This window comes from Lonchura striata, chromosome 1 (assembly GCF_050655825.1).
Source record: "Lonchura striata isolate lonStrDom1 chromosome 1, ASM5065582v1, whole genome shotgun sequence".
Taxonomy (NCBI): Eukaryota; Metazoa; Chordata; class Aves; order Passeriformes; family Estrildidae; genus Lonchura; species Lonchura striata.
In genome coordinates, this window is record NC_140703.1 from 53,683,986 (window position 1) to 53,700,065 (window position 16,080).

The 16,080-nt window shown below is 34.1% G+C and overlaps 1 protein-coding gene across 1 annotated transcript in view; it reads left to right on the plus strand.

Moving 5' to 3' along the window:
- The window catches only part of KLHL1 (kelch like family member 1), a 197,657-nt gene that overhangs the window by 138,074 nt on the left and 43,503 nt on the right, over positions 1-16,080 (plus strand). The window contains exon 7 of the mRNA XM_021548042.4: positions 9,385-9,609. Coding sequence (XP_021403717.3) covers positions 9,385-9,609 — 225 coding nt within the window. The remainder of the gene's footprint in view (positions 1-9,384; positions 9,610-16,080) is intronic.

Genomic DNA, 16,080 nt, shown 5'->3' on the forward strand with positions numbered 1-16,080 from the left:
GAAGAAAAGGAGGCTCTGGAGAGGTATTATCACTCTGTACCACTATGTGAAAAGAATTTGTGCAAGATGAGAGTCAGTGTCCTTTCCCTAATAACAAGTAATATAAAGAAAGAAAATGAGACCAAATTTCACCAGGGGATGCTTTGATTGGGTATTAGGAAAAGTTTTTCCAATGAAAGAGTTGTTAAGCATTGGAACAAACTGCCTAGGGAAGTGGTTGAATCTCCATCCCTGGAGGTATTTGAAAGTTACGTAGATGCAGCACAGAGAGACAAGGTTTTGTGGTTGACTCAGCAGTACTGGGTTAAAGGTTGGCAATCCTTCCCAATCAAAATGAGTCTATAATTTTGTGTTTGCTCAGTTGCATGTAATATATTTCACTGTTCTTTATATTTTTTGGAATTCATTTTTCAAAACACAGACCCATTTAAAGTGTTTTTTTTAAACATAAAAATGTGTGTTGGCAAAATTCAGTGTTTTCCCAGACATTCTCTTGCTAGATATGGAAGACACTGGAAAGGGAAAACAATTTACCTTAGATCTAAAATGCAATAATAAAAAAGTACCATTCCATTAGCTTTAGGTCAACACTGTACCCATGGCTGTTTTCCTTTTTCATGCTTTCTAGAAGACTCAACAGAAAAATGATAATGGAATATATAAACAAAAACAGTAACACAGAGAATATACTCTTGGAGTAATCAAAATAGCATAGCAATATCATCATGGTGGGTTTTCTTGAGAAAATTAGAATACCAGAGTAAGTGGCCGGCAGGCTATGCAGAATGAATACGTAACATTTTTAATGTCTGTATTGCAAATATGCATTGAAATTGACTATTCCTTAAATAGAAAAGATATAATTCAGCTGTGAAAAAAAAAAAAAAATCTACTACTTTTTAAAACAGAAAACCAGACAATGGATTTGGGGAGAATTATTTATCTTTTGCAGAAATTCATACTTTTTAATATAGCCCAAGAGTTCATTATTGAATATATCAAACATATATAGATATAAAGAGTCTTATTTTTAGTTTGATTCACACAATAAAAAACAGAAAACAAAATTAACTGTTTTAAGAAACATATATATATATATATATATATCTTATTTTAGCTAGCAACAAAACCTCCTGCAGAGAGAAAGCATAATTAATGAAACAACAGGAAGTAACCTCATGAAGTTCAGCATGGGGAAGAACAAAGTCCTGTGCCTGTTCTTGTTCCTGATAGGAACTAGTGTAATTTGAGCTGGACAGCAGCTTGGCAGAAAAGTGCCTGGGATCATTTTGCCCCAAACATCTGCCTAACAATTGTTCAGATATTTGGAAACAGCAAAATTGCACATGTAGATTTGATCCTTGGTTACAGATGTAGGGAGCAGAGGAAGCGGTACAGAGCAGCCACCCTCTCCATCCACTATTGGCTCCCTGGCAGACCTTGCATGGGTATTTTAAAGCATGTGCTGCTACCAAAGGGGAAGATATGCAGGGATTATTTTTCCCTGTTTTCATTTGCTTTTGGTTTCTCTTTAAGGCACCAAAAAAGATTGGCCTCAATACTCACTGCAGAAGTGAGAGATGTTCCAGTGGATTTCCTCCCTGACAGGTAGTACCATGAGAGGTCACTTTACATACCTGACTACGAAGACAATGCAGTGCATCTCTTTGGGAACCGGGGCTCATCAAGAATAAGGAAACAGTCTTTTCCTAGGTAGTTATCGGAGAAAAATATGGGCAAAATGCCACTATTTTAGGTTTAACTACCCCTCTATCCATTCTCTTTTCAGTCATCAAATTGCTTACATCTTCCTCACTCTGGTCAGATCTCACTGGAAACATTGGTCAGTCCTTTAAGAACATCTCAGGCAGGTGATGAAAGGACTGGAGCCTCTCTCTTATGTGAAGAAAAGCTGAGAGATTTGGGACTGCTCAGCCCAGAGAAGAGATGACCTCCAGAGGTCCCTTCCTCAACTGTTCCTTGACTCTGCAACATGTTAATGTAATTGTAGAGTTAAAGTAAAGCCTGGCTAATTACTTCACCAGATGAATATAAAATACATTGTCTAATCACTAATGAGATAATTAAATGTATAAATCACACTAAAGTTCTCTTCTTGTCCAGTTCTTATATGTATGAACATGATTACTTCCTTCTTTTCACTACTATGATTTCCAATATGTTCCAAAACATTCAGTCTGATAGGCTAATTAGCAGTTTAAGTACTTTGATTTAGCAGTGCATTTCAGAATAGAAAAAAAAAAAAAAAAAACACATATTTTAACACCATCTGGTATTTTTTCAGTACTAGTTTTATATCATTAAATTTCTGGCTTTTTATCAGTGTGAAAAAAAATTCTGGCTTTTTTTTCAGCAGTCTGAAACTGCTGATTCAGTTATAGTTGGAAACAAAAAGAAGATCCTGAGGTGACCTATTCTGAAGCTTCCACGGCTTCAAATGTGAGAGAAGAGCCAAAGTTATCACACACAAGATAAATTTTATAATCCCACAAGCTTCTTACCTTGTCAATCTGTTGCCCTGGAATTCACACATGTTGATACAAACTATGGGGTTATGCAGACAGTGCAAGAGGGTTGTGCATCATGGGTTTGTAGGGGGGATTATTATCCCAAGAAATTAGGGATTATTATCCCTAATTACTTCCCTGCAATTTACTCTATTGTCTGATATTTACAGTGCAGATATCACTTATTAGAATACAAACAAACCCAAAAAACCCAACAAATGGAAAAACCAAAAAAAAAACCCAACCAATCAACCAAAAAACCTCAAAAAACCCACACAAAAAACCCCATCCTTGTGTGTAAACTAAAGAAGACACATGCCTGGCAAATGGATAATTTAAAGAATTTCTGTATTATCAGAAATCTCATCTTTTTCTTTACACTAGCCAATTTCTGCACCCTGATCACTGAATTTTCATTAATGGTTGTCACTACTGTTGTTGGCTTTAGATTAAATCACTATAAATTCTGACTCTTGTTCTGTAAATAGTTCAGATCTGGGACCACTCTCAATCGCTGGTGTGGATAAGGCTTGAAAAATGGTGGCATCACCCAGTTTACTCCTCCAGCTCTATGTTACACCTTCAGCCACCTCAAAAATCACCTTGCCGAATTCTAGGAAATTTGGTTCCAAAAGTCTCTATTGTCAAGAACATCCAAGTAATCCTCAGTAGAGCTTTCACCTTATTTTTAATACTCTGAACTGGAGAACAAAATAAAAATTATCTTTTTAAACTACATATGGCACCATATAGAATCCAATCAGAATTATCTGGGTCACACCTGTAAAGGTTAGGAATAGCACCCTATGCAGCAGGTTTACCTTAGAGGGAAGAAATTGCAGCAAAACAGAATCTCCCAGGAAGTGAGCTAAAGGCTAAGCGGTATGGATGAGCATCTCTAGATCTGTAATGAAAAATAATGAAGAAGGCTGGGAGTTATGGGAAATTGGTACTGTTTCAGCACCAAACTACTCAGTTCACATTATTTAACCAAATCAAAGAAGCTTATTGATTTATTATGGTACATAATGAACTCCCAGTCAGATGAACCATGTGTTTAGAATAAATATCAATTATGCTGTAGATAAACTGCAGTACTAAGTACATGCAAAATATTAATTTACATATTTAAAATTCTTCTTGACCAAATCCCTCAAGGTTCTAGGTGCAGACACACATGTACATAGACATACAAACACAGATACACAGCTTGTGTAGGTCACCATCACCTACCTTCCACTGGTTGGAGCTCCAATGGGTGCAGAATATGTAGTTACCCTAGAATTTGAATTCGTCCACAAGTGGAACTTTTGTTTTTATTGTTAATACATTATTTGCACAATTTTCAGTGGGAACAGAACTGTTTTAAAAGAGGCATGAGTTTATTGCTGAGCAAAGGTAGACTATCATACTGCATGACATAAATCAATAACGAAAGGAAATTTTGTAAGTTTTAGACTACATAAAAATATAAAATATGAATGTTTTATGTAATAGCACATAACACTATATTGTAAAACAAAGTGCACAACATCAAAGACATTTACTAAAATCACTGTTGAAAACCTGTCAGTTCTGTTACACTCAGAAATAGAAGGATTTGTGGGAAAAACTTGTATTGGTTTTAGAGATTTCTGCTCATATAGAATAATTAAAAATTCCTAGAGGTTCTCTGATTTTTATCTTATATCACGATATAGAAAATCAAACATTTTAATACATGTTTTTCACTAAAAAAAAGTAAGATTCTTTTTGTGTATGTGTTATACATTTTTGGAGTGCTTAAAGGAATTTATAGCACTCTTATTATAGAGCAATGAACTGCTACCCTATGCTACCATTTTCTGTATAGCTGTTTCTTTACCAAAATAATCTCTTCAGTATCTGCATCAGTAACCTCCTTAGGTCACGTTCGTTCCACTTGAGTCACCATCTTTTCCGTTCAAAACGTAATGTTGCAGATCACTAGATCAAGGTCATCATTTTGCGCCTACTCACAGCAGCATCTCTAAATCTTGAACAAAATTATCAGAGTGCATGTCAGCAACAGCTTTAGTAATAGCAAAATCAGCAGAAAGTCTTACAGGGGAAAATCATAGAAATTTTCTGATGATAAATATAGCCTAGCCTTCTCCATGGGTTTAAATACTGAATCATTCTACCAATAAGGGGAAAAAAAAGGTATTTTATGTGTAAATATTTACACCGAACACGAAGATAGTTGGGCAAGGGGGATAGGTTTGGGATTTTCATCTGCTTCTGAAGCAATTTTCACTTTGTTTTTATGAAAAATCCTGCAATATACCTAACCAAAATAAATATGTTACATTCATAGTCTCAGACAATCTTCATTACTTCATGTAGCCAGTATCAGCTTGTTCAAAAATACATAAAAATATCTTTGAAGGACAGGTTTCTAGGTATTTCTGCATTTGAATTAAAATATTGGCTTGCAAATAATATTGCTATCTAAATATTCTTTTTAATTCAATGACTTGCTGTATTATTAGTCACCAACAATGCAAAAAATGTGACAATGTCAATCAGGTTTCTACAAAAATCTTGATTGATAAGTCATTAGCAAGGAACTGAAATATGCTTAATTTTAGAAATAGAAAAAATTTAAGAGAAGATAATTAGAGAATCATTTGAAGGGTTTTACCAAAACAGCTTCACAAATTCATGTGCTTAAAAATGGCAACAAAAACAAAGAAATAGAAATTTGTATTTAGTGCAGTTGTGTAATGATCTGTAGATAAAGGTGAAATTGTAAGAGCTAGTATCTTAGCTTCATCAGAAACATGGGGAGGTAGGATAATTTTCATCCCTGTGCATACACAGGGGAATTGTCAGCAGCAGTTGGACATTAATGCAAAATTACCTTGATCATCTATGACATTTCATTTCTGAAGTTTTCTCTCTGTAGGTCTCCCATTACATCATAGACCTTTATTAATAAGGGTTTATAATGCCCATATGCACAATACACAGAACTAATTTCATCCAATGCCCAGCTGGATCCTAAGTAGAATTTAAGTTAGGAAAAAAAAAAGGCTGACATGTACCCAGAACATTAAGAAACATTATGTTCTTACCAGAAATTATTTGTGCTCTCACAGTCATGGAATAGTTTTTTAATTTTACTAAAAACTTTTCTTTATCATGCAAATAACTACTAAATTGATTCTGCTTCACCTCACTATGTCTTTTTCATATACTCTCTCTTCAGTGCTACATCCTGAAATTAGTCAGTTCTAGAGCTCTGTCTGTCTGACAAATAGGAGTTTGCGCATGTGTGTGTGTATAGTGGAATTTTCTGGGTGTGTAGTACTTTTATAGTAAAATCTTCAATATTCTGTGTATTTGTTCATCTTTACAGTTTCATACCCACTATCTTAAAGACAGTCTAATAAGTAATTTATTTCACTTTACCATTAGACCACTCAAAAATCACTAGTGATACATCAGAGAAGGAAACAATAATAGAATAAATTTTAAAATATAATTTAATGTACTTCTTAATATAGTCAGTATTTTTATTTGGATCTATATGTGTGTTATTTATTCTCTGGTATTCCATCTGTTTTGTTTTGTTGGAAAATGTATCTATCTCTGCATAATCAGCAGATATGCTTCAGCTCAAAATGAATAATGAATTTTTCCTTTATTTATTTTATTCATATCTTCACATTAAGCCTGTATCTACAAATTCCATAAATATATATACCAGTCACTTTCCAATTGTTTCCTTCCATCATCATGTTCTTGGGAAATTGAATTTTCTGATTTTCTGAAACATGTAATCAAATTACTCTGTTTTTTTCATGGGGATTAGACAAAAGTCCCTGTCTACAGATTTCTGACATTGTTAAGACATCCTTTCACAGCCTGTACAGACTGGGGCAGGCAGTATTAACCAACACAGCTCATTTTGTTGAGTTTTCACAGTTGGGAAGTTGCTTCAGTTAGGAGTTGGCTCTGCTGACTGCCATCCACTAGTTATGGCAGAGAGGAGATGACTTTCTTATCTCAGCTGTCATGTGAGACAATTTTTGCTAGTCACTGAAGCCAGAGTCTGGGTGAGTGACTGTTCCTCCTCTGCACCACAACATGCTGGTTTGAAAACCTGGATATTGATTTCACCTTAGAAGTGATGAAAGTGAGTGGGGATAGGGTTCTATCTCGCTCTCTGGTAGTTCCATATGGGGCACTCTGTGTTCCTTCCAGATCTGGCAGCAGAGACTCATCATCCTGCAATGTAACTATTGATTAACAATTCACTGTGCTCGGCACTGGTGAGGTCACACCTCAAATCCTGTGTCCAGTTCTGGGTTCCTCACTGCAAGAATGATTGAGCTCCCAGAGTGTGTCCAGAGAAGGGCAGTGGAGCTGGTGAAGGGTATGGACTCGTGAGGAGCTGAGATGCTTTAGCCTGGAAAAATAGAAGGCTCAAGGAAGAGCTTATCACTCTTTACAACATCTTGAAAGGAGGTTGTAGCAAGGTGGGTGTCAGTCTCTTATCCCGAGTAACAAGTGATAGGACAAAAGGAAATGGCCTTAAATTGCACCAGAGGAGGTTTACATTGGATATGAAGAAAAATTGCTTCACTGGAAGTGTTATCAAGTTTATTGGAATTTCCCAAGGGAGTGATGGATTCCCCATCCCTGGAGGTATTTAAAAGTTATGTAGATGTGGCACTTGGTGTTTAGTACAGGATTTGACAGTGCTGGGTTAAAGGGTGAATGATTTTAAAGGTCTTTTCCAACCTAAATGATTCTGCAATTCTACAATTCTATGATTCACTTAGACTTCTGGCAAAGACAGAACAAAGTCATGAAATATAATCAGTTGCTTAAATGCTAAAGCAGATTACCAAGAAACATCCCCAAAACCTTAATGCTTACTAATTTCTTAGCTCCAGTAGCCTTACCATAAGTCAAATCTTTAAGCTCAATGTAGAATTAGCAGAAAGGGCTGTGAGAGAATGTAAAAATGACATTTTTGTTGTATGGAATTAATACTCTTAAAGAAATGGGAAAACAGATGTTTTCTAGTCCACTTAGTGACAGGAGATTTTAGCAAAAATAGCTCAAAGGTGTCATCAAGATAAAGCAATAGCATTGTTGTTTGTGCTGCATTTGATGCATCCCTGGATACTTTAGAGCTTCTGCTTTTATTCTGTTTCAGAGCAAACTTGTGATATCAACATTTGGCATTGTAATAATACTTTCCTTTTAAGAGTATTATATGCAAATATAATCAAGCTAGAAAATATATGATAGACAAAAAAAATCAATATTGCAATATGGTATTGATGTTTTATACACCAGGCACCTGACTCTCCAATAGCTAAACTAATTTGTCTTGTAAAATCCTATTGGTATCAAGATTTTTTCCTCCTCTCCTAGATGCAGAAAATCCTTTTACTTTCAAGACCAAAACATTTGAGCTAATGAACAGAAACCTATTCCTTTGTCAGAAATACCCAGTTTTCTTCCTAGGAAAAGTAGAAGTTTATTATCTTTTAGTGTCTAAGCTGAGTGAATATTTGACCATAATCATGGGAATGAAGAACAGTCTAAATATTAGAAAAATAAATTCTCAATGATCTGCAATTAAAGGTATCATAAAGTCTCTACTGATGATACCTTTCAATTATTCCACCACCTTTTTCTTCAAAGATTTTTCTATTTTAAATGTTGCTATTGCAGAGTCCTTGCAATCAAAATAATTACTGCTATTTAAGAGGCCTTCTTTTCTTGTCTGAATTGTAGTCTAGAATGTATTACATTCATGTTCCTGATAACAATGACATTATAGGACTGACACCTATTTCACTTTGTGTTGGTGATTGTTGTCATTATTCTCATTCCCATTTTTTATTGCTTGTATTATATTATTCTATCATCATCATCATCCTCATCCTCATCATCATCATCATTAGAAATTATCAAGGCACCTTATTGGATAAACAGAATTTAAGCAGTCCAGGAACTCCTGGATTATGTTCTCAGTATGTAATATAATAAAATATAGTAGCAACTCAGACTTAGCCAATATTATAAAATATGTAGCTGAGCATGATTCAGACTGTTATGAAAGTACAATTTTCTGAAATTGTATGAGAAAACTTTTAAACTGTACATTTTAGAATTGAAGTAAACAACTTTACAGAATTCATGAGCTACAGTTCTGGCTTTTGACAAATAGATCCAACATATAAAAGATTACAACTTTATGAATATGCATCATTATAATGTGCCCTGCAGCACCTCCAAGAAACAGTATCAAATAAACTGTATATTTTGTTCTTTCAAATCTAAGTATTAATGAATTTACAGCTGTTTATTTTAAACTAGGATCAAAAAGATGTCTCTCTAAATTGAATGCAAAATTTGGTTCATATATCTTGTGGCTTAATAAAACTGGAAGGGAATTTAATACATCCAGTTATAGTGTACATTATTGCTCCTCTGCTACACTTACATACAAATTGAATTTAAATTATGCCTTTTTTAGTCCAATTAACAAAAATATTGCTTTTATGTTTGTTTGAACTTGGTTCGTTGCTTTTTGATTCCACATAATGAATGAATCCTAATAGAATTATTTTCCATGGAATTATAACATTTTATTATAATCCAAAGGGTTTGTTCCAAAGAGTAAAGCTTCATAATTATGTTGATATTTTTTTTCCTGTAAGATGTTTAAACTTTGAAAGTGAAGCACTGTTATGCGTATGTTAAAATAAAGTGCTGGTTACATTTCAGATGAATTATTAGGTTATTCTCTTGAGCATTAATTTAAATGAATCTATAATTTTGATATTTGTATTCTGCTTTTATGTCTCATCAGGAGCTACAACTATTGAAAAGTACGATCTCAGAACAAACATATGGATTCAGGCTGGAGTAATGAATGGCAGGAGGCTTCAGTTTGGTGTTGCTGTCATTGATGACAAGCTGTTTGTCATTGGAGGCCGGGATGGTTTAAAGACATTAAACACTGTTGAATGTTACAATCCAAAGACCAAGGCTTGGACTGTGTTACCACCCATGTCAACACATAGACATGGCTTAGGTAAGAAAAAAATATTTTTTAAATATACCACATATTCTTTGTTTTGTAACTTTTACTGGAAAACTCAGTACTTTTAAGCTCTGGTAGCATTCTGACCAGTAACAATAACTGGGCTTTGCAACATGATAAAAAGAATTATCCTGCCTCCACGAGGTCTCCTTCTTATTGGCCTCCAGTGCTGGGTGGTCACCCCCTCTGATTTATGCGGGCTGGAGGCTTCACCATCATCCACCCAAAAAGTCACCTCTTCTCTCTTGGGAGGGTGCACCTTGTGGGGTGCAAACCCTGGCCTAGCAAAGCACCCTAGCACCTCCACAAATGGGCAAATGTTTGACTCATTAACCATTAACATCTCAGACTCTTACAGATACATGTAGGGATGAAAGTGTTAAAAGCAGGAGAATGGCAAGGACGATGGCAGATTTGCTCAAGTGACTTTGCAGCCTGGAATGCCAAGGCCTGGAGAAAAACAGTGTGGGAACTCCATATATATATACATATAATGCCTACTGCTGTTTATCTCTTATTTGAGAATAGAGACAACATAGGTGTTTGGAGAGGCTTATGGACATGTTTGAGCTCCCTGTTTTGGGAGAGAGGTCATAAAAGGCCCAGAGGAAATCCCAGCACACTGGTAAGCTATGCATGTGTGGGTGCTTGACAAATAGGTGCAAAGAGCAGCCCAGCCACCTGCTGGGATTGTGTTCCTGTTTGTGTGTCTCTACCTGAGTGTTGCTTTGGTGTCCACTGGTTAGGACGGTAATAAACAGGAAATAAATTTTCTCTTTGCATTTCAGCAGTGGTTTTGTGGCTACTCCCACTGCTTTCTTGGGTTGACTCATGCAACACTCGATGTTATCGTGTCTATTCCCCTGAGCTGCAATCAGCAAGTTCTTTGTTGTACTATTGCATCATATACCTCACAAGATGACCATGCTTTCCTGCCCTTCACTCATGTCATTGGACACTAGCAATATGCATATGTACTGTTGCTGTTAAACAAGTCTTACAATAAAAAATAGCGATGGGAAACTATATCAGATGGCATCATGGCACTGAATAGCTCACTGATTTAAAATTGTTTCCTAAGTTTAAATTTAATTGTAAATTAGAAATTTCATGAGAAAATACATTAATTACATGCATAAATACATCATGTCTCATCTGTTCGAGAATTTTACAGAATCAGTGCTGTTCCCCAGGGTGGTAAAAATGCAATGACTTCAGCTATAACTACAGGAAAGTAGTAATACAGCATTAGAGTATGCTGAATAGAGAAAATATTTGTCTCCGTGACAAAAGAGATGAATCTCTGATTAAAAACCTTTGATAATCAGTGAAAAAAATAATTCTGGACTATAATTTTACAGATTATTTTGATCAACAGATTTAAAAAATACCATTGTAGTTTAAGTTGAGGAATGTTGACTGGAGAAAAAGTGGTATGCTTTCTCTACTAGGAAAAAATAAACAAACTAGACATTTGATCATTTGAGGCGTGGTTTTTCTTACTATAAAATAATTTTTAAACTTTGTATTGAAGTAATTCAGGCTTTTTGTGAACAACAGGTAAAATGAGAAAAGTCTAAATTGGGATAATTAAATGCAGTCATTTGGGAAGCATTAGAAAGGTGTTCTTTATCTGGAATTATGTACCAATCAGATTATTACCTGAGAATCTTAGTTAATAGAATTTAATTGCTTTTTAATTTTAGTTTTTTTTAATATCCCATGAAGTTATTTTAGTAAATGCCTTTTGTAACAAAAGTTAATCTGAAGTAATACACCTTTTTTTTTATTATTTGTTTTCTAAACTATGTTATATCCATATAATAATGTAGTAATAATGCTAGGCCAGTTTGAATTGGGTTTTGTATACAGGATAGAAATAAGCAGCCATCCTTTACATGAATGTCTTTTTGTTGAAAGAGCAAAAAAATTGTCAGATGTACCCCATTGTAAATAAGGCCACAACCAGCTAATACAATTCACTTTAACCTGTATTCATATAATCTTCAATAGAAGCATATGTATAGAAGTTGATACATGTAGAAATGAGGAAATAAAACTTGACAGGCCTTGTAGTGAAAATCCATAGTGTAGGAAGTCATATGTTAGGCAGTTTCAAATCTGCCAATTGAAGATGAGTGAAAGCTCTTTTAATGGCAGTGTTTGAAATAAATGGTGCTAAAGTACAAAATAGAAAGGGCAGACTGTGAGATCCAAAACTATTATTTAAAGTAATAGGGATTCTAATATCCCTGTTGAATAGTCCATAAAACAGAATGGAATATGAAAGAGCAATAAGACACCAGAAAAGTGGTGAAAGGCAAAAATGAAATATGGGAAAGGTGAAACCTGACAAACATGAAGACTAAATCAAAATCCATATAGGAAAGGAAGAAAGAGACTGAAAGAGCAAAGATGTGAAAAATGTAAAACAGATTCTGGTTTATAAATTCAGCAGTTTTATGAAGCAACTCTGTATACACTTTTTTGATTTCTATGCTGAACTTAATAGTCTATGTAGAAGAGGAGAGATAAAGGAAATATGGAACTAATGATAGACTAGAATTTTAGATATCAAATCCAGTGAAACTGTGATTAAAAAAAACCAAACAAACCAAAAAGCTAAAAAAATTGGTACTTGGCTTGTCTTTACAAAATAAGCATTTTAAGTGCCAGAGTAAGAAAATTAGGCTTCCAGTATAATTCAGGGTGAACAGCAGATTTTTTTCAGGTAAGTGTTCTAAATTGTCTTGTTCTTTTGATCAACTATGTAAAGTGTGTCTAAGTTTCTATTTTAGGTCCTGTTTTGGCTTTGAAAACATACTGATCTCACTATCCATAGTCAAACACCCATTTGCAAGACGATCAGCATGGGAATGAGGCTGACAGGACATGGTTTTACCTTGTAAAATCCTATACAGCTTAGAGTGGAGGCAAGTTACATATTTTTCCTCCTCCGCTCTTGGAAGAGAGAATCTTGCCAGTTATAAGTATCTGAGTGAAAATGCTATAAAAATATTAATAGCTGATGGGAAGTCCTTAGATTTATTTACATAGGATATAAGCCTAGGGTAGATACAATTCACTCTACCCAGATTGAATGGTCATAGAAGACCTAATGAATTTTCAGTTCTTAGTTTATACAGTGAATTAGGCTTCAACCTATTGTTCTGAAGAAACTATCTATGTAATGTAAATGCATTTTAAAGGACCTGAGTGCTATGCTTGAAATGAGAGTGAATACTTCCTTATAATGTGGTTGTCATTAAACTGGTATGTGCAGGAATTAATATCTAAAAGATTAAGTTCAAAACTCAGAAGTGAAAAGAGAATAAATACATGTAGTTAGGGAGTAACAAGATTAAATATCCCAGAATATCTCAGATGTTGCTGACAAAATATCAAATTGCACTATGGATTTGCATGAAAGCCAATTTCTATATTTCACTGAAAGGGAAATATATCCACTGTGCTTCTTAGATCCAGCTTGGTTTTCAGCTTTCATGCTTTCTGCTCTAGAGTCCAACTTATGAGCCAGAGTGAAGGGAAAAAAATTTCCTTGGGAAAAATACAGGGATGCCTCTGTACCTTTCAAGTAGTAATGGCAAATACTAATAGAGGGAAAGATTGTGCATAAACTGAATTATCAGTATTCTTACTACATAGTAAATCTCATAAGTAAAATACATGTATAAATATAAGTAATAAAAATAATATAAAAATAGAAAAATCTAGGCATATAAATTATTTATTATCAGCCTGTACATTCAAAATTAGTGAAATGCTTGACAAGTAATGTTTGTATTTTCAAAAGAAATTATTGTTCATCAAATAATTTTACATTGTGTGAAAGCTTAGAGCATACATACAACTCCACAGTTTTAGAGAGCTATGAATTTGTGTAGGATTCAGCAGCCTAAGTAGGTATATGTACAATGAAGTAGAGCAACTGTGGTGGCATAGTCTGATTTCCATAGGAATAAGAATTGTAGCATGTTTAAAATTAAATTATTTGTCACTTGGGAACTGGTTCTTAAGGTACAACACATACTATTGAGTAGACTGGAAACTGAGAATCTGGTAATGCAAAAAACCCTTATATTTCAGTTACACTGGCACTTTTAAAAAGCCAAAGAAGTTTTATTGGGTATTTATGCCTATATGTGAGTATGATTTGAGAGATGTCAAGAATAGTGATTTTTGAGAAACTATTGAAGATACAAAACTAAACAAAAAAAAGATACAGTATATTTTTATGAACACTTCTATTTAAATAAAGCTAGCATAATATCTTAAAGGGCTAGCAGTAACAATGTAGCATCAATGGAACTGTCAGTTTAGTAATTTCTGGTGAAATTATTCCTTCATAAAGCAGTAAATTGAAAAAAATATTCTGTATAACATTTCTCTTTATAAATATTGACATGAAGCAGATATTTTTAATCCCATTGCTCTCCCTTGGTGAAGCAAATAATTTCTGACAATAAATTTGTAACATTTCAATAGTTTTTTAAAATAAGCCTGCAGTGCAATATCAGAAAAAATATCAGATACTAGAAACCTTGATAGATCCACAATATCAAAGCTACTATTAGATTGCACTGAAACAAGTGAAGGAGAAACAAATAGGTAACACATATTTGATACTATAAATTTATAATGAACAGGTCATTACAATAAAAATTGTGTTTATTAAAGATGTATTTCATGAGATGAATATGGAAAGCAATCACCTCTAATTTATTTTGTGTCAAATGAAATTTGTTAGGAAATAAAGCTTTTGAAGAATGAATGCTACTAACAGATTCCTTAAAACAGTTCCACCAGGAAAGCATAAACTGTAGAATTCATGAGCAGAGTAGAACAGATACACAGCAAAGTACCAAAACTATTAACTGTACAGGCTGTCTGAGTTTTACCTCTTTCATGAAGCATAATATAGCACAGATTGTTGCTTACTCAACACCAAAAATCTAATGATGAATTATACCACTCTTTAGACCTAGTTTGAAAGATAATTTTGAAGTCAGTGTTAGCTGAACTTTAATCTACCATTTAAATAACTTCTGCTGTGGCAGTTAAGCAATGCTGTTATTTTAGAAAGTTGCTTCAGCCCTAATAAATACATGTTTGTCTGTGGAGTTACAATCTCTCAGAAAGCATTTCAGAGGAGTAGAAACCATTAAAATAGACTAGGAATATAAATAAATGCTTGATATAATCTTAATACTCCAATCCATGATAGCTGTAAAGTAAACTATAAAAATATAGAAGATAAAAGGTATCTTTGTTCTTCTTTTTCTGCTATCTTGCATGATAGATTCTTCTTTTTATGTACCACCATTCTTGGGCTACTAAGGAACCAAAAATGGCAAATTTACATCTTCCATTTACATACAACAGAAAAATAAGTAGGGATTTTTAATATGTCTGGATTTTTTTTTTTTTTTAATTTTACAGCGTAATGAATCCAGATTATTTGTATGTTGTCTGTATGTAAAAGAAACCACTCTGTGGAGATTAAAAAGCACACAGCTTCAGAGACAGATGCATGAGAATCTGAGACTCCATTCTGGATGTCAGGCCATATATGAACCTGGAGACCGTTGACAAAAGTCAGGAAGAAAGAAATGTTAGTAAAATGAAGACAATTGAATTAGTATTGAAACTAACAGACTAGGTCATACCCTATTAAGATGATAAAACTGTAATTATTTGAGACTAATTAATTTCCCAATATTGTGGAGCAATTATTTATAAATAAAAGAGTTTTTGAATGATATAATAATATATTTGCATAATGCTTGTTACAGTGCCAAACAGCTGGATAAAGGAAACTTTTACAGATAGTAGTTTCTTAGAGCATGCAGACAACTGAAAATATTATAGCACTTTATTCTGTCACATGTATGATACTGACCAAATTCTACTGAGCTGGGCAGTGATACTCCAGATTTCCAGAGCATGATGCCATACAGTATGGAATATCATTTTGATCAGCTGTGGTCAGCTGAAAAAGATTCATGTCCCCTAAAAGTTCAATTTGAGATCTATATTGTAAATATCTTATTTTCCTGCAATGGTAAAACTTTCTGGGTACATCAGCACCACATAAAACCAATGCCATAGTTAAGATGTGTGTTCTCCATCTTTATGTGGTGATTTCTATGCACAGAAAACCCTAAAACCTAAAAAACCCAAAAAAAAAAAAAAATGCCAAGACCTATCTCAAGCTAAGCATTGAGTGGAAGAGTTCCACAACAGACTGGCTTACCAGAGCACAGCAATCTTCTGATATAGAAGATACCCCAGAAGCAGCTGTTAAGAAATTGGATTGAGAATCTTTCTTTTAAGCAATATTGACCAGTACTATGTGCCTCTATGTAGTTAAATTATTGTGATTTTCCACTTGAAATCTCAGGAAAAATAACTGATTTCACTGTGGGTTAAAATAAGGGCTTA